The 19,527-nt window shown below is 38.7% G+C and overlaps 1 protein-coding gene across 3 annotated transcripts in view; it reads right to left on the minus strand.

Annotated features, from left to right (window-relative positions):
* nup98 (nucleoporin 98 and 96 precursor) overlaps positions 1-19,252 on the minus strand; it is a 32,720-nt gene extending 13,468 nt beyond the window's left edge. Inside the window, exons 1-27 of one of the 3 annotated variants that reach the window (XM_026195745.1) lie at positions 19,051-19,252; positions 17,860-17,966; positions 17,660-17,755; positions 17,059-17,241; positions 16,797-16,936; positions 16,581-16,688; positions 16,204-16,387; positions 15,947-16,122; positions 13,948-14,079; positions 13,674-13,806; positions 13,409-13,501; positions 13,180-13,323; positions 12,913-13,046; positions 12,593-12,780; positions 12,371-12,490; positions 12,008-12,291; positions 11,805-11,918; positions 9,834-9,972; positions 9,548-9,725; positions 9,280-9,432; positions 8,095-8,313; positions 7,885-8,011; positions 7,375-7,792; positions 7,045-7,277; positions 6,363-6,632; positions 6,105-6,262; positions 5,878-6,018 (exon numbers count right to left, since the gene is read on the minus strand). In XM_026195745.1, coding sequence (XP_026051530.1) covers positions 5,878-6,018; positions 6,105-6,262; positions 6,363-6,632; positions 7,045-7,277; positions 7,375-7,792; positions 7,885-8,011; positions 8,095-8,313; positions 9,280-9,432; positions 9,548-9,725; positions 9,834-9,972; positions 11,805-11,918; positions 12,008-12,291; positions 12,371-12,490; positions 12,593-12,780; positions 12,913-13,046; positions 13,180-13,323; positions 13,409-13,501; positions 13,674-13,806; positions 13,948-14,079; positions 15,947-16,122; positions 16,204-16,387; positions 16,581-16,688; positions 16,797-16,936; positions 17,059-17,241; positions 17,660-17,755; positions 17,860-17,938 — 4,344 coding nt within the window. In that variant the 5' untranslated portion in view covers positions 17,939-17,966; positions 19,051-19,252. Of the gene's footprint in view, positions 1-5,877; positions 6,019-6,104; positions 6,263-6,362; positions 6,633-7,044; positions 7,278-7,374; positions 7,793-7,884; positions 8,012-8,094; positions 8,314-9,279; positions 9,433-9,547; positions 9,726-9,833; positions 9,973-11,804; positions 11,919-12,007; positions 12,292-12,370; positions 12,491-12,592; positions 12,781-12,912; positions 13,047-13,179; positions 13,324-13,408; positions 13,502-13,673; positions 13,807-13,947; positions 14,080-15,946; positions 16,123-16,203; positions 16,388-16,580; positions 16,689-16,796; positions 16,937-17,058; positions 17,242-17,659; positions 17,756-17,847; positions 17,967-19,050 lie in introns of all 3 variants that reach the window. The other 2 variants (XM_026195748.1, XM_026195746.1) reach the window with 2 other exon arrangements.
* Positions 19,253-19,527: the final 275 nt, after the last annotated feature.

Below are 19,527 nucleotides of genomic sequence, written 5' to 3' on the forward strand. Positions count from 1 at the left end.
AAATGTGACTAGTGTTTAAGCACATCTGATCTCTTTTGGAAGCTGATTCCAACTGCGGGCTGCATAGTAACTAAAGGTGGACTATCCTAGTTTTGTGTGAACCCTTAGTATTTCTAACTGACTCGATCCTAGTGATCTGAGTGCTCTGTTAGGTTTATATTCAGTGAACATATCTGCAATATATCTCGATCCTAGGTCATTTAGTGACTTACATACACACACACACACGAGTAAAAGTACTTTAAAATCAATCCTAAATGTAACTGAAAGCCAGTGTAAGGACCTGCGGACTGGTGTGATATGCTCAGATTTTCTGGTTCTAGTCAGAATCCTGGCAGCAGCGTTCTGGATGAGCTGCAGCTGTCTAATGGTCTTTTTGGGAAAGCCAGTGAGGAGCCCATTACAATAGTCCACCCTGCTGGTGATAAAGGCATGAACAAGTTTCTCCAAGTCTTGACTGGAAACAAAACATCTAATTCTTGCAATGTTTTTTAAATGATAGAATGCTGATTTAGTTACTGCTTTTGACATTCTGGTCTGTCTCCAGAATCACACCAAGATTCATGACTTGATTTTTAGTTGTTTGACCCCTAGAGTCAAGGTATGCATCCACCTTGAAAACTTCATCTTTGTTTCCAAATGCAATGACTTCAGATTTATTCCTTGTTTAACTGAAGAAAGTTCTGGCACATCCAACTATTAATTTCATCAATGCATTGGCAGAGGGAGTCAATGGGGCTGTAGTCATTTGGAGATAAGGCTAGGTAAATCTGGGTATTGGGGGTGTCACGATTCTCCAAATCCTCGATTCGATTGCATTTTCGATTCTAAGGTCACGGTTCGATTCGATTCTCGATTTTTACATTTATTCTCTTTAAAGCACAGATTGTCATTTTTCAAACTAGACTTTTATGTAATATAATATCGGACCTTTGTTTGCAATGTACCACATTACACTGTCAAATTTAAAACTTTTATTAACAACATAATGTAACAACTTATATCTTTAGTCAATTGAAAACTTAAAATAAACTGCCATCCAGTTTCTCTTTTGTAAGTGCAGTCACAAAAGATGACATTCAAGTTCATAACAAAACAAACAAAAACAATAAAAAATGACTAAACTAACCTTCAAATATTACGATGTATCTATTTAAAAGATTAAAGATAAAACGCTTGCTAAACACTTCACTGTCATTCATTTAGATTTATATATATATATATATATATATATATATATATATATATATATATATGCATGTATGTATGTACAGTGTGTGTGTGTGCATCATTACAGTCTGTAAAATATGTGTATCTCTTATTACAAGACTGCAATCACTAGCAATCAGAAGAATTCCAGTTAATCAAGTATCTACAAAAGATCTACTCTATAAACAATGCATTAAATTACATTAAAGACAAAAATAAATTAAACAAGCAAAAGAAATGATTACTCGCATGTATCTGGTCCACTGATGAAGTCATGGGTCAAGTCAAGTGAATTATTACTCATTTTCTAACAGGCGTCGAATACTGACTTTAGGAAAAGGGGAATAACCAATGACATTTGAGATAACAACTAAAACAGCAAGCCCCGCCCCACGACTGACAAAAATAAAATTGTTCGCGCGAGCAGAGGTGAGATGATCGAGCACGAGGATGTGGGGAATGAGCATGCGTGCGCGAGGGCTTTTATTGCGCGCAGAGTACATGTCACGCGACGCGCGAGAGTTTGAAATGAGCTCGCGGGCTCCCGTTTCTTCGCATCCGATTCAGTTTTCCTCTCGCGGAAGCCATATAGCGCGCGCGCCAGCATCAGTTGAATGCTCGGTTATTTTTGTCATTGATTTGCCGTCATACAACATGGGGGCGTGGCAGCATCGACGATTCCATTTTTTAATTCGAAGTTCGAGACTGTGACTTAATTTCAATCGATTTCGATTTAAAATCGAAATAGTGACACCCCTACTGGGTATCATCATCAGCATATTCTTTCTCATTATTTGAAAGAGCGATCTGACATCATAGCTCACTATCAGCAGTTATTGTATCTATGTTCATAACATTTCTTACAGATTATTGCTCGGTGTAAGAGATAAATGAAGATCAGATCAAGATAAATTAGCACAGTACCAGTAAGAGTGATTGCATGTGTGAATTATTCATACCGTCTCTATATTATTGTGAAGCTGTGGTTGTAAAAAGTAGAAAAATATGCAATAATAAGTTTTGAGATTCTTAGCTACTTTAGTGATAAATCACAGGACAGTCTGACAACTAGTTTCTGCATTCCTCTGTGCCCACGATCTTCACAGCTACTGTTTATATGAGAGTCCGTGCCACAATGCAGCTGTGCGAACTAGGGCTGTCAAAATGGCTGAAAAACTAAATTCAAATTTGCAATTAATATTATCCAAATTTGAATTATACTCTAATTTAAAATGCTTAATTTTAGTTAGGGTGAAGAAAAGTCAAAAGCTTTTCTGAGGCCACAAGAGGCCGCATTGGGCAAAATATTACTAACGCACGTTTATTCAAAGCATAAAAAAAAATATGACTGAAAAAAAGCATAATATTTAAAATAATGTTTATAAACCAATTATAATTAAGTAGCTTAAAGAACTATAAACAAAACAGTACCATGTGTGGATGCATAGTTTAATTCAAAGGGGTAAAAGCCAATAAAACAGTAAATTTTTTATTTAAAGAGCCAGTAAGATAAAAAATTCTAAGCTTCCTATAACTGTTTAGCCTGGTAATACCAGACTCTGCTACTTCACTTCGCTTCGTAGACAGAGTGTGGAATGGCATAAAAGAGAAGTGTTTTCTCTCTCGCTAGGGGGCGCTTGTCTGAAGTTTAAAATCATTGGTTACCCGTAGCCAATCAGATACGTTTAGTTATGACGTATGTTATGCGCCTGTACAGCCGCATCGAAGCACAGACATCATGCATCGAACTCAAATCTATGATTGAACTTCCACTGTAAACCTGTTGTTAACACATGATGATGCGAGCGAAATACCGGAGTGAACATGGCTGTAAACTACTTTTGCAGTTTGAAAAAGAGTTGAATGTTCTCCATAACATAGCGAATTGCATCCCGTGTCTCGTTTCCCATTTCCGCGGTCGTTTCGGTTTTCGATTTCTCTAACCTACAATGTAAAACTCGGCGCTAAGCATCTACGTCACGGCTCTCAGCCCGCCCTCTGTTCGTTGATTGGCCCGGCTGTTTCCAGACCGGTGGCAAACAGAAAGCTCTGACGCTGTATCAGGCTGAGTACAGAAGCGAAATGAAATTGAGCGGAAGTAGGAAGTCTGACTTAGTCAGGCTAATCACTGTTTAGAAGTCCTATACATTAGGTTTAAATCCATCCAAGGTTAAAAAACATTGTCATTTTGTCAAAATATAATTTTAAAATTACCTCAATTCTCAGAGATCCCCAAACGGTTCACGCGAAGCTGTTCAAAAGATTCAGTTTCCTTAAACCCCACCTTTCGGTAGCATACTGTGTTTTGATTGGTCAACTAACATAGTCAGTTTTGATTGGTTGTTCCGCACAAACCTCCACGGTAAACTATGCATTAGCATCTGTTTGGGGTGAATTATGTCTTATTCCTCTCACCGCGAAGCAAACAGTAAAATAAAAAACTTGAACAGTCTCGCTGCTTTTTCTTCTGTGTGGGTGTATTCAAGCCACGCGCTTCAGTTTGAATCTGAATAGCGCGTTTAGCACGGGGGCGTGGTCACATATAACGAAGAAAGACATGAAAAACAGACATCGCGTTGTTTTCATATGGATTACTTTATCACAGAATATCTGTTTTCGGCAGCACTTGTTTAAAGAAGACATGTCAAGCTTTCTATAGATATCTCTCTCATGTCTCTTCGTTGAGTATTCACGGAGTTACACTTCATTTTAATGACGTGTTTGTACATGACGATCAGCGCAGACAGGCTGCAGACAGCACACATACTGATAAGACGCTCGGGAAAAAACAGGCACATAACTTCATAATCATACTTCGCATTGTGATTCGGAGATGCTCATTGTTCTAAATAAAGTTGGTAATGAACAATTCAAAACACACTGTCTCCTCGACATGACGCGATCACACCAACCAGAGCGTCTGTGTGGGGGGGTGGGGCAGGTCAGAGTTCCGTTTCTCCCAAGACGGTAGGCGGAGATTATTATGCAAAGTGTTCCTAGTGACGTACACAGAGACGGGCAAAAGATTTGAAATCTATAACGACTCATTTCAGCGATTCAGAGTCGACTCCTTACTTTAGAAGCCAATAACTTTATAAATCGTGTACTTTTTGGTTTAATTACTTTGCACATTGTTTACACAGATGGATAGCTACATCATACACTGTAATACAGGTAATTTTTGATTTCCCATCTGTGTGGCTCTATAAACATGAGATGCAGTAGGATGGGGAAAGCCCACAATAAAGTCTGAACCCACCTTAATTTTACATGGCTTTCCAAAAATGCGGCTCTATTGTGTGAGACGCAAGTGCAAGGGTATTAGAATATTGGGTATATAAGGGTTTATTGTCCCTCTCTAGAAAATGCGTGAAATATGCATTCTGTGAGAATGGCTTTGTTTCACTTTTGACGTAAACAAGATCTTCTCCACATTCTCTTTTTCCGCAATTTTTTGTCTGACATTGCAGCAGCGCTGCATCTAGCTGCACTTTTATATTGTCATCGCATCTCGTGCGCCACTGATAAAAGCCAAAGTATAGTTTGACCATCCATCCACATTATGTAATTTTCGTCATCAAAAGGACTCGCGGACTGCCTGCCGCGGATGGGGTGTGCGGCTGTCAACAGCGCATGCACTAGGTGAATGACGACAGAAGTGGTACTGCTCTTCGAGCTCGTCCGCCTTCTGAAAGCTATGCGGATGAAGCGGTGTGACACAGAACAGAATGCGGAATGTGAAGTAAACCCGGGGCGGGCCTTAAATCTGCCTCCTTAACGGGCACCTACAATTAAAATTTTTGCATTTGAATGTGGATATTTTTTTTTTTTTTTTTTTCTACGAATATTCTAAAGTCTATTTTTTTTTTCTTGACCGCCCTAGCGCTAACATGGTAGCTCGATATAATAATACACATCCGATCATCTAATCACTTGAATGTCCAAACCATAAAACAAATACAACTGACAAAGTTTAGTGAAGACATGAGGCCATCACTATGTGTTGAACCGGCGTTCACCTCCATGTTTTGCTTTTATGCCACTGACTGGACGAGGCAGAGTCAAGTGGCTACACACACAGTAGTATGCTTTTAAGGGGGAAGTATTAACAGGATTAAAAAAAAAAAAAAATGAAATAACCGACATGGGAAAATTACATCGGTTAGAGGTTCTGAATTTCGGTTTTGATTACTTTGATCAATCGTCCATCCCTACTTTTGAATCAAAAGAATAGATCCCCATGGGGCTATTCACACCAGGTAGAAGCAATTTTTTTTTTTTTTATCCTGTGTGTCGGGGAAGACACTTAAGTTTCGGGTCAGTACATTTTTGATGAAAATAAAAAAAAACTTTTATTCAGCAAGATTGCATTACATTAATCAAAAGTGATGGTAAAGATGTTTTTTACAAAACATTTGTATTTCATAAATGCTTAACTTTTTTAACAACTTTACAAATATTGACAAATAAATTTTATTTCGCTTCAAATCAGTATATAAGAACGATTTCTGAAGAATCATAAACACTGAAGCCTCGAGTAAAGCCTGCTGAAAATAGCAACTTACATAATTACATTTCAAAATATTCAAATAGGTGGCAGATTTCACAAAGATACAGCATTTTTGATCAAATAAATTAGAAAACAAAAAGTACACCATGATCAAGTACCTGAAATGCAGATTCATATTTGTCGAGTGCATCGGCTACAGATGAAGTGGGAGGCAGCATGTACCAGAGATGGACAGCAACACATCGCTTCCAGTCAAGCTCGGAGCACACATTTATACAACTGTCTGTTGACTGCCACACCTTCACAAAAAAAAAAAAAAAAAAAAAAAAATTATAGACCATAAACACACAAAAAAACATGCATCTAGATTTAATAGTATACTTACTGGTTTTCCTGCAAGCAAAGCAAATATTCGCAGTCTGTCCTCCTCTATGAAGGAGTCGGTCTGCATGCCGTTCCAGTCACTGAGCTGCAGAGCCAATAGATCTCTACAAAACTGAGAGCCAACAGCCTGAGACAGCAACAGAGCAAGACGATGGTCCCCTACACACACAAACGCCATCTTTATTAGAATCACTAATTTTGTTGTACGGCATGGGACTGGACATTAAGCATTCAGATTGCAAAAAATCTGCACACTCACCACTCTTCTGGGACAATTTGCAGGCCTTGCTTATGCAGTGGCCAGTAAGGTAACTGAATATGGCCTCAGCATGGCTGCGCTGAAGGGCTCGGCCAACCTCCTCCTCAATGCATTCAGCCGCACACTCAGAGAGCCAGTGCGAGAAACTCCTCCGCCTCTCAAGCTGCTGCTGGTAATCGGAGTATTGCTCAGTCTCCACATCCCGGTCACCCAGACGACCCCAAAGAGCAGCACACAAGGTCCAAACTTGGCGCCAATGGGCCAGACAAGCTAATGTGGAAAATCAAACTGATTTAATACACATTTATGTTTCAAATGATTTATCATCCATTAAGAATTTTATATATACACAAACAACTGTCTAAAGGTTGGGAAAATTTAAAAAGTGAGTAGAATGTTAAAAACAAAACAAAAAAGCATTTATAAGAAATTGAACTGCTCTTTAGCACTATAAAATGACTTTACTGTCAATAGCTAAATATAAGAAAAGAAAAGTTATGATTCCCATTGACTTTCATATATTTTTTTTTTTCATACTATGGAAGTCAATGGAGTCCAAAAACTGATTGGTTAACTATAATCTTCAAAATATCAAGGTTTGGAACAACTTGAGTGAGTAAATGATTATAGATTTATAAATCCTCCTGAGAAAGGAAGAAGAAAACAAGAAAGCACTGCATACCATCCCCTCCTCTTATATCTTTGTTGACTTCCATAATCCACTCTGCATAACCATGCAGAGCATCCACTCCTTTTGCTGGCTGGATGAAGGGACAGTAGTCCTCTGTGTTGATTGTGCTGTACTTTAGACCAATCTCCAGTGGTCTGTGATACAGAGCAAGGCTCTCTGCTGACTGTTTTGGCTCCAGGCCGACCACCTGTTCCATACGCACTTTAAATGGACTTTCAGTGATCCTAGTATGATGCAACAAAGGGAAAAATTGAGAAACATTCTTCTGCGCTTTAGTTGTGCATTGTGTGCACCGATAAACTATAGAGACGCTAAACTTACGGTTTGCTTTTGGTAGGTTTGGGTAAGAAACCAAATCCCATGATCTCTGCTGACTGCTCCTTCATTGCCTCTGTGACACTAAGTTGATCTCCACAGTGCACCAGGGTCCAGTTGGGACCCCAGCCCACTCTGAAAGATCGCCCTCTGAACAAAGCAGCATCCATCAGCAAACGGCCTTTTCCTAGAGTTATGGAGCTCTCCAGAGGTACTGGCCCCCCAAGCCTGCGGGCCCCAACAGTCCGAAGAGTAGGTTCTGGAGGAGGGGCTGGCAACAGGAAGGACGGACCCAAAGATGGCCATGGAGATTCTGATGCTAGTGACTTGCTAAGCCTCTTAGGTATTCCACTAAAAGGAGCCTCTGGCAACTGGGAAAAAAGTCCTCCTCCTGAGGTGAACTTGGTTTGTAAAAGGGCTCCAACTGTGATAGAAAAGCCACAATATCAGACATGTTTCAAGAAGTACATTTCCCACTATTATGTTAATTGTATTATATATATTAGGCTGGCATACTTGATTGCCGACCAGCTCCAGAAAGCAAGACTTTGGGGGAAGCCACATCCTGTAGGAGCTTTGAAGCACCATGCTCTTGAAACAAGTCACATTCATCATCTTCTGCAAAGAGAGAGGCCTTCATGATCTGTATAGAAAACAAATCAACATGAATTAAATCAACAGAATATGACTCGTTTCTAATCTATGACTTTGTTACACACACGCTACCTGTAAGGTATGAGGGTTGATGCCCATTGAGGAAGCAATCTGACTCGATGCAGACACTGGCTCGTGCTCAGCAGGAGTCTCAGATCTCAGCTTCTCCTCCAAAGTTCTCTCTCCGTCCTCATCACCCAAAACACTGTCTGCCAGGTGTTCTTGAGTAATGTCAGCCATGTCACTGTCCAACTCTGACACACGGCTGAGCAGCTCAAGAAATGCTGTACTCTACACACATGGATACAAAGAGATCAAGTTGTCACTCTCGATCCAAGTGTAGAGAACAGTTAAACCTAATTTTTCATCACTAGCAGACCCCTTTAGCGAAATTACAGTTGACAGAAAGCAATTATAACTTACCAAAATAATTTAAGACATCAAGGTTCTAGTTGCTTTCTATTCAAACCATTGCTATGAAAGCATTGTGTAGCCATGAATTGTCCTGACAAACATTTTTTTTATTGTACCTTTATTTTTCAATAAAATACATGACAAAACCAAAACAAATTCACACAGTGCCATTCATACATATTTCACTGCTATAATTCCAACTAAACAATCTGAAACCCCACAAGCTCATACTTGTAAAATATTAGACAGACTGCATGTTATGTTTTTCAAATCACCTGTTAAAAGTACATCTAAAATATAAATGGTCAAACAAACTCTTTGCTTGTGTGTTACAGAAATATCATAACATACAAACATGCTTCATATTTTGGCAAAGATAAAAGAACCCAAGCATAATGCCTGGCTGCAACTTATTCCACTCAAAACACATTCAGAATTACCCCTGTATTATCATTCTGTCTAAAATTAATATGTTCATTAAAGAAAATGCTGTAAAAATGTATATTCCACTCAAAATTAAAAGTATAGGCTTTACATTTAAAGCACCTGTTAATTTCAACTGCAAAGAAAAACGGTAAAATATATTATTATACAAATAAAAGGCAACTCCCCTTATAATTAACTTTCTCTGTAAACTCTTAATATTTAAAATGTGTGAACAGCATTTCAATAACTTCTGATCTCTTGGCATCACAAATGAAAAGCATTTGAACCACTAAATCCCTTTGCTCTCTCCCCGCTGCTAGTATTGATCTGGACTGCGGGGAGCACAGCAGGTAAAAGTGCACTTTAGTTGCCCCTGGAGACCAATGTGTGTCAGACCCAGTGTGCTCCTCAGTCTACCTGAGCCTGTGGTGCCATCTGCTGCTGGGTCAGTGGAAGCTGTGGGATCCCAGGTGGAACACCGGTCTTCAGCTTCTTCAGGTCAAGCTTTGCCGGGGGGACTTCCTCTTCTTCATCAGATTCCTGGAGTCCGTACTTTGAGAAGTGGGCCACCTGTTAAGGGTATATTGGCAACATTTGAGATAACTACGCAATTCAAGATCAGTCAGAAAATAAAACGTGGACTGAAAATAGAGACATAAATGGAATTTGGTGAATACGCACTTACCTCAAAGACCCAGGAGCCAGTTTCAGGTCGGTATTCCAAGAAACGGGCGCCCTGTTTGCGAGAGGCTGCCTCAAGCCGGCCCTCGTAGTTCATCTCAGTCAGCCTGTCTAGACTCTTAATCTGAGAGCATGTTGTCTTGTCATTTGGCCACACACCATCTAGAGTCACCTCGGCACGTCTGTGTGTTACAAGAAAACAAAATACATTGCAACAACAAAAAGAACCTCAGTTTTAAAGAGCGACCAAAGCATTTGAGGAAGAGGCAGAAGCAATCCATGCACATTACCTGTTTAGTCCCTCTCCAACAGGAGGCTTGTCTTTGTCATCAGGGTACACAATTATCTCCTTACGCCTGAAGTGCACAATCTCATCCAGGTTCATGTCAGTAAGATTCACTTCACCAGAGAAGAAAACGGATCCATAGCCTGCAAAAAAAAAAAAAAAAAAAAAACATTTTCATACTCCACTTATGTGCTACTTACAGTAGTCAGCAGTTGATAAATGTTCAAAGTTGTCTTAAGACAAGAACACATTTTGGTTAAAGGGTTAGTTCACCCAAAAATTAATGTCATTAATGACTCACCCTCATGTAGTTCCAAACCCGTAAAACCTCCATTCATCACGGTTTACAATATTTTTGTAAAATATCTCCATTGAAAATGAATGTACGGCATCTACGGTTCACGACGCTGGTGACGTGTTTTCTGGTGCGCCCAATAACAAAGATAACACGTCAACAGTGTCGTGAACGCACTCACAACAGACCCGGAAGAGAAGACAATGCTGAATAAAGTCATAATTTTTTTTTTTTTTTGGACCAAAATGTATTTGCAATGCTTCAACAAATTCTAACTGACCCTCTGATGTCACACGGACTACTTTGATAATGGTTTTATTAACTTTCTGGACATGGACAGTGGGGCTGAAACAATTAGTCGACATTATCGACAATAAAAAAAAAAAAAAAAACTGTAGACAAATATTTTTTTTGTAGAGTGGTGTTTGATTTTAATTTGACCTAATTTGGAGCCTGCATTCGGCAATAATGCGGTTTGACCAGTGTGGCGCTGTAGCACAAGACTGTAATTCAGTCCTCCTCTATGCAATTCAAAATAAGAGACACAGCGCTCAGCACTGTTCAGAGAAACCTTTCACAGTCACCCGAGCCGAACCGAATGGTTTTGGATCTGAAAATATATTACGCCTGCCTTTCTCTCAATAACGAAATAAAAAAATAAAATAAAAAAACAGCAGTGTGAAAGCAGCAGTTAAAATGCATCTTATTACACCGATGTGGATGTTTGCACGAGCTCAGTAAAGCATTCACGTCAGGTCTATAGTATTTTTATGCAATACCTTAAATCAAGCTGCTTTACGATATTTAACATTATTATTAAATATTTGATTAATGTGATAGTTTGGTTTGCAGAGATCAAAGCTTAATCTAGCTCAGTACTGTTTTGAATATCATAACCCAGTAAAGTATTTTAAGAGAGATTACAGTCAAAAGCTTTTGAATGGTAGCGTTAAGTTAAATTTTTTTTTTTTTTTTAAAGAAGTTTCTTCTGCTCACCAAGCCTGCCTGTATTTGATCCAAAATACAGCAAAAGCAGTAATATTGTGCAATATTTTTATGATTTAAAATAACTGCTTTCTATTTGAATATATTTTAAAATGTAATTTATTATTGTGATCAAAGCTGAATTTTCTCCATTCTCTAGTGTCACATGATCTTCAGAAATTCTAATATGATGATTTGCTGCTAAGAAACATTATTATTATTATTAATATTCAAATTTTTTTCAGGATTCTTTGATGTATATATAAAGATCCAGAGATCAGATTTATCTGAAATAAAAAGCTTTTGTAACATTATATGCAATACCATTCAAAAGCTTCATTTATTTATTTTTTATTGTTGTAGAAATTAATACTTCTATTTGGCAAGGATGCTTTAAATTTACATTTATAATGTTACAAAAGATTTATATTTCAGATAAATGCTGATCTTCTGAACTTTCTATTCATCAAAGACACCTGAAAAAAATTATATTCAGCTTTTTCAATAATAATAATAATAGGGTTTGGAACGACATGAGGGCGAGTCATTAATGACATAATTTGGATTTTTGGGTGAACTAACCCATTAATGTTTTAGAACAACTTTGACGAAAGGTTTTGATCCACTTCAAATGTTGACTAGAGTAGATTTTAATTTGTTTTTGGTGCATGGTGCTGCTTCATGCAATACTTTTACCTTTCCTGCCGACAGTGAAGTTCTCCACAATACACTCCCCGTTCTCATTCAACATCCTTCCCAGCTCTTCCATTGATGGGATGGTGTAGTAGCCCATACGGGAAAGAACTATACCTGAGAAAGGACAGAAGTAATATCAGAAATAGATTTGTAGCCTATTAAGTATAGTATGTTTTGAAGAATGTCAACAGAGACGAGCATACCAGCTGGGTGAGGTGGTCTCAGAGCCTCCAGCTCCTCATCTCTTTCCTCCTGAATGGAATCCTCTGCTAGAGATATGTCCTCGCTGCTAGCCTCCAGGCCATTGCGATGACTGGCAGTTCCCCGTATGTTGAACTCCAAGATTGTGTCCTGTAGCAAGGGGCTTGGCTGGGCGTGTGGAATTGGTTTGGTGATCGGGTTTGTGTAGAACTTGGAGACCTCCAGATCATCCTCCCCACTTCTCTCCACAGTCACATCTCTGGTCTCTCCTTCATCCATACTCAGACTAAAGCGTGACAGGAAAACATTGAAATATATGGTTGCATCTTTACTAACTTAATGGTTCGGAACTAGTGTGAACTTACCGGAGCCCGTTTTGTGGGTATTCTGAAGGGGAGGCCAAGTCATCAGCCTCTCTGTTCACAGAGCTGTTATACAGACTGCTGTTATTCAGATTCTTCAAAACTAGCTTCTTTATGCTCTTCCTAAAAGAAAAACAAGCAGACAGGAACACTTTAGTTAGCGCACTACATCTTGAGCTACCATAAGCAATAAGAGTAACTGGTGTTATGACCTCAGGTTCTTACCTAGGCATGAAGGCTCCATTGTTAAAAGAGGGTTCATTATCATCAAGTCCATCAAAGAGCTGAGATTTGGAGGAGCCCGAGGAGGACAGAGCTTTGGGACGAACACGGGTGGCAGGACGAGGGGTCAGTTTGTACTGAGTAGGAGTAGTCAGGGCTTTCTGGGCAGCTGGATTTGTGGGCTTCAGACGCTAGTGATGGAGAAAATATGTTAGCAGGACATGTGGTGAAAAAAAAAAAACAAGTGGTCTTTTACAGCGTCCCTCACTGATATTATATATATATATATGTGTGTGTAAGGGCCATGTAAACTAAAATCAAACCTCTTCCTTCTTCTTTGGGTCTGAAAGTGGATTTCTGAAGAGAGGTGAGTCTCCAAAAGGAGAGTAGGCCAATGCATTGATCTGCTGTTGGAGGACAGCCTGCTGCGCAGCTGATGCATTAGGGTCTGTCAGAGCTGTGAACAAAACAGTATACCATTTATTTATTTTACAGAATCTCAAAGAGCTCTACCTCACCTGAAGTACTCAATTTAACATGACCACATCCAATTATGGGAATTAAATCATTTATGAAGCATCTGCACTGACCAACAGGCTGTTGAGGAGCCCCAAAATTCAGAGTATTGGCTCCAGTGTTGAAGCCTCCAGTGCCGAAGGTACCCACTGACCCTAGGGTGGAGCCCAGCTTGTTCTGGTTGTTCCCAAACAATGACGTCTGGCCAGCTCCTGCAACTGAAAATACAGACTAATACTCAAAAACCATGTTTTTTTCTTACAATAACAAATTACTACAAAAATCGTGCTCCTTAAAAGATACCTCCTCCAAAGCCAGTTCCCAGTCCTGTTCCCAGGCCTGTTGGAGCAGTTTTGTTCCCAAAGAGACCCCCACCAGTACCAGGTGCACCAAATCCTTTAAAAGTACACCAACATTGACATTGAGAAGAAATATCAGAATTTTTAGATCATATCTAAGTGCACACTGTTGAAATGGCACCCACCACTTCACCAAAACTGAGAATAATCTGATTATAGAAAATACTAGACAGTGTTAACATTATACAATTTTATTGTTAAAGGCTTACCAAAGGTTGAGGTGTTTGTGTTAGCCCCTAGAGTAAGCGTAGGCTTATTTGCAAACAGACCAGTGCCTGTTCCAAAGGAGGGTGCGCTAGTGGTGGTGGTGCCAAATCCAGCAGGCTTATTACCAAAAAGACTCTGTGAAATAAAGAGGACAAGTTAACCGTTTAGTAAAACAATGCAAAATAATTCTAACTTACATTTGAAAACCTAAAATTGACTTTTGAAAAATAAATAAATAAAGTAAAAAAAGGTTACTATATCCTCTCTAGAAGTCACCTGTGTTCCCACATTCCCAAAGCCAGTGTTCGTTTGGCCGAAAATTCCTGTACCGAAGCCTGTGGCAGAACTTGTGTTAGTGTTTCCAAACAGTCCTCCAGCCTGAGAGGCAGCCGTGTTGCCAAACATGCCCTTAAAAATAAGAATATTGGATGAAGCGCAGCATTAACCAGGGCTCATTCACAAAACATTTAATCTTACCACTAAGAGTTCTCCTAAACAGCAGTAAATGTTTTAGCTATGGGTTCTCTCTTAAAACCCATTCACAAATAGGGGTGTGAGAAAAAAAAATTTGATTCTCGAATGCATCGCGATTCTCTCTTCAACGTTTCAGAAATGATTCTGAGCTTGTTTATTTCTCCCGCATTTGGCACGTGTGCGTGCTCGAGACGTGGCGGGCTTCATTGCACTGAATTTGCACTGCGAGACACGTGTCCATTGCTTGACAGTCTGTGCTTCCACCTGCCGTGTTTTACTTTAACTTTGCTTTCATTTATGCCATTTGGAATGCTGAACTATTAGATGCTCAGACCGCACGCATTGAGATACTTTCACATACACTTTATTATTATATAAATGCTTATTTGCTTGATGACGGCATACGAGAAAGTATTATGTTAGCTGATAGCAGATGGACTACTCTGACATCGGTCTTTCATACTTTTCTGGACTTTGACAGTGTAACTTCCTTGGCAGTTTATGGGACAGTCACAAGCCTCCCGGTTTTCATCCAAAATCTCTTAAATTGTGTTCCGAAGATGAACAAAACGGGTTTGGAACGACATGGTGGTAAGTGATTATTGACAATATTCATTTTGGGTTGCAGTATCACTTATTACAGATTATCTAATGTAAATTCTACAAGTCAGACTAAGTTTTACACAATAAATAAACCTACAATAAAACATGATAAAGTCTAGCGAAGGTGGTCATGAGTAATTAAAAAAAAGATTTTAAAACATGTTAGTGCTGGTTCAAGACTGCTTTCTGCTCTTTTTAGTTTATTTTGCCTTTATACCTACTGTGCGACTTTCTCCATAGCATTTTAAAGTGGCTGTTTCTCTGAATAATTAAAATAGATCACATATTTGACCATCAGCTTTGCAATAGGATTGGCTTGCGCTAATCTTAACACACTTTGAGCTCACTAGTTAACGCACACAGAGTATACAGTGATTCTGCCATGCTCAGTTTGCAAGTTAGCACTTTTATAAATGCAGAAGGCGCGATTCAAATAATAAATTAATAGCCTGATTTGAGGTTTTCATTAACAATGGTATAAATATTGGTGGGGTTGTACTTGCTAGGTTCGATTATTGGGGGGGTTGTATCTCCCTATTCCCCACAAACTACACCCCTGACCACATTAAAATAAAGATTTTAAAATGTTCAGGATAAGTGTCACAAATTAAAAAAGTACATGCTCAGCTTTTTGTCAGCTTCATACATGTAAGCTTCTCAAAAACAATTAGCAAAATGCATATATAATGCATATGCATATAAACAGCCTTATAATTAACACAGTAGACTAGACTAAAGAACAGCTGTAAGTTCTTGCCAAATTGGTTAATGAAAACAAAGATATAAATCAAATGAAAATTTGGAATTGGGGTAACCTCTGATGATACATTTCTAAAAGGTCATTAATTTATCAAATGTTTCTAAAATATTTACATTCAGAGGCAAATTGCCTGGCAAAAGCCATCTTAGGAACAGTTTGTGGCTTGGTCTTAATTACTAGTAGCCTACTACTCCTAACCTTTCACAGATTTAGGAGCTAGTTTAGCACTAAAACACATGGTGAAATACTCTTAGAGCAAACATTTAGAAGTCCTAAATTTAGGATTGACACCCATTATGTTTAACATTTTTTCCTAAATCCTTAATTTATTAGCTACTTTTAGTCTTATGATGAATTGGGCCCAGATGTTAGATTAATAATATCAGTTAAGAATTTTTAGTTAAGCCAGAGCAGAATTTTACTACTGCAGAAACTCACCATGCTGCTGCTGTTGCCAAAGGAGAAGGTGTTGTTTTGGGTGGTGGTAGCGGAGCCAAATGGCTTGAAGAGACTGGAACCTTGCTGTTGCTGCTGTTGTTGTTGTTGTTGCTGCTGCTGCTGTTGCTGCGGCTGGCCAAATAAACTTCCTGTAGTTGTACCAAATGCCCCAGTGCCTGCAGTGCAAAGACTTAGCATACTCAAAATAAAAAAAAAATGTAAATTATAAAAATGAAAAATAAGAAAGAACCACTTACTTGTGCCAAATGAGGTCTTGTTCTGGCCGAAGCTGAAGCCAGTGTTTGGAGCGGAGGATCCAAAGAGTCCAGTGCCAGTACTGGGAGTAGGTGCAGCTGCTGCACCAAAGAGGCCACCCGTGCCAGCTGCCATGGGGTTGGAGGGACCCTTCCTTCCTGCCTGGTAATCCTCAAACCTCAATTCCTAAAATCAAAGAAAGAAAGGCATAGATATTTCAACGTGGCTTTAAATCCTAAAAACTCTAGACAACAGATTTGTTACACATTTTGTTCTCTGCAGACCGTTTATCAAAGGACCTGAAAAACAGGGCTTGTGACAATTTCAGCAGGCTGCCAAGTACTAAAAAAAACTATCACAACAAGAGAATCCAGCACACCTCTAGGGATTTGTTCTCGTATTCCTTCATGGCAGTGATACACTGGTGTTTGGTGTTGATGCTGGTTGTTACACCTCCTTTTACCATTGTGTCACTCCCAGTTAGTGGCTGCAGCAAAATGCAAAAGATTTAGGTATAAAACAATGTATGAAAAATAAGCTAAATTACCAGTATAAAGGGGGGAAAAAACGAAAGTATAATAATTTCTAAACGAACATTGAATTTGATCGTTGTGCCAGGGGGAGCAGCAGTGAAACTTGAGGACCCAAACAAAGACCCTGATGTTCCTCCAAATGGGTTGGATGTTGTATTGGTTGTCCCGAATAATCCACCGCTACTGGTGCTGGTACCGAAAGCTGCAAAGCAATTCAAACAGTTATTTAGGTTCATTATATCAGAGCTATTATTTTAATCCAAGACACTACTTCTACAATAAATCAAATATTTTAGCTACATCGGAATGCTGCAGGAAACTTACTGCCAAAAGTGGATGGCTTGGTGGCACCAAAGGCATTATTCTGCTGGGAAAACAATCCTCCACCTCCAGTGTTGGTGCTTCCAAAAAGGCTGTTTGATGTGCCACTGGTAGCACCAAACCCAAACCCACTACTAGTGGAGGATGTGACAGGCTGACTGAAGGTACTTGAGCCAAATAGGCCACCTTGAGGACAGATACATATTTTAATACAAATCACACTGTTGACTAAATACAACATTCTTATCGGACTACTCTTAAACAATCTTTTCTCAAAACCACCTTTACAGCAATAATTGTCCGCCAGGTTTTCTCAGTGAGTCAACACCTGATAGAATTGGATGCATTCATTATTAGCAAACTCACTTTAGAGATGATTTAGTCAGCAGCAATTTTTGGTCTATTACAGCTTAAGTCACCAGTATCTTGCTCTAGTTTGCAAATGACTAAAATGCAGAGTAAAATCAAATCAGTGAGAACTACAGGTCCTGCAAAACCAACAGGCAGGATCACGTTGTCATGTTACATCTCTAAAAACTGATTGATTTAAAGGCATTTTAAAGATGGCTGTGAGATTTTGCATACACTTCCAGCTACAGCATACCAGGTTTGTTCTGGGTGGTCCCGAACAGTCCCCCGGTGTTGTTTGTTGCCCCAAATGCTGCAGATCCAAAGCCCCCTGCTGCTCCAAATCCAGTATCTGGCGATAAAGGTAACAAAATTATTTGACTCTGTACAGTATTAATTCAATATTTACTCAAATTTCTTGACATAAAAAATACCTTGGCATACTTCTTAACTTACTTTGTTGTCCAAATGTTGAAGTAGTCCCAAATCCTCCCGTCCCTCCCCCAAAGGGAGTTCCAAAAGATTTGTTGAACATCTTGCACTGCTAGAGAGCCTGCATATGTCTGCACAAAAGACAAAAGCTTTCAGCTCTAGCACAGGAAACACACTTCAGCTGATTTACTAACAATCAATTTATTCAGTACATATATGGTTGTTATTATTAGGTGATCCAACATTTTGTTCACTACCATGCTGAATTTTGCTCATAATCTTAAGACTTTAGATTTTCATGTTAAGATTCATCATTGTATTACATTGCTCATGTTTTAACAATGTAAAATAACAGCAAAAGCACCAAAATGCATATTTTTGCTTGTATGTATATATATATATATATATATATATATATATATATATATATATATATATATATATAAAAATTCATATGTCAGGCTTTGCAGGGTTAATAAAGTTGCTTTTATAAACTGAATGGTAGCTTGTACACAGCCACAAAATCTAAATAATTCATTATCATATTTATTCAAATATCCTTAAAGAAACAAATATTCTTTCACGAGTAGTCTAAGCGCACCAGCTAACTTATAACCTAAAGGTAAATCAGAGATAAATGTGAGAACACGAATATAAAATTTCAAAACAACAAAAAAAACATTATGTGTCAGATAAATAGGTTTCAAGTATCGTTAAATAACTTGAAGTCTAATTATTGTTCTGGCCAGTTCTGACGTATAGCGATGTTAGGCGCCAGAAATTTAATTTCAGTTGACCTATGGCCTGTGGGAATGTGTAATTCGTTTTGTTTTTGTGTGTGGTTTGATAATTAATATCTAAAACTTACCAATATATTTCAACATAAATTTTGGTATGCGCCGGATTAAACCTGAGAGAACCAGTTTGCACGGGCAAGTGCGAACCAACGCAGCTAGGAGCCAAAAAAGGTAGCCGTCATGTGCTTACATTAAAGTTTGTTTGAAATATAAATACGTGGAGCTGTAGCGAGCTTCTATAAATCGATTTAAAATGTAACCGGTTTCAAAAACCTTTCGATTTATTTAATCTACCATACAGACATACAAATACCATACGCAAAGTTCTTACTTTCACATGGCTCACTAAAAATGCTAACTTGCTAGCAGTCAGGCTTGAAACGCACTTTAGCCATCAAACAAATGTAATCAGACTTACCGTTTATTTTGCATAGATTAGTAAATCAAACGTCAAGCAAAGAATTCCTCACTCGAAAAGCTCGGAATTTATAACAAACGTGAATCTGAAGTTGTCCGTTTAGGATAGCAACTTGCTAACTTTCGGTCTCTGCTCAGTGTTGATGGAGGGAAACAACGCAGCCAGCTAGCCGATAGCAATCAGCGTCACATTAAGACCTGAGACGTCATCACGCATCACGTGTTTATACCTTTCAGTTCGCCTTTTCATGTAATATATACACGTGGCGGATGTTTTTATATAAATGTTTGTTTAGGAAAAGATGAGGTTGTTGGTATGCGTACTCCTGTTTAATTTTCCAGTCCAACATGGAAACCTATAAACATGCCCCTTGGACATTTGGAAATATTATTTTGAAATCAACGTAAATGCGTCCAGAAATATAGGCCCATGTCAAATATAGCACGTCCTTATCAATTCTCAATTATTTTTATATAA

This window comes from Carassius auratus, chromosome 21 (genome assembly GCF_003368295.1).
Source record: "Carassius auratus strain Wakin chromosome 21, ASM336829v1, whole genome shotgun sequence".
Classification (NCBI taxonomy): domain Eukaryota; kingdom Metazoa; phylum Chordata; class Actinopteri; order Cypriniformes; family Cyprinidae; genus Carassius; species Carassius auratus.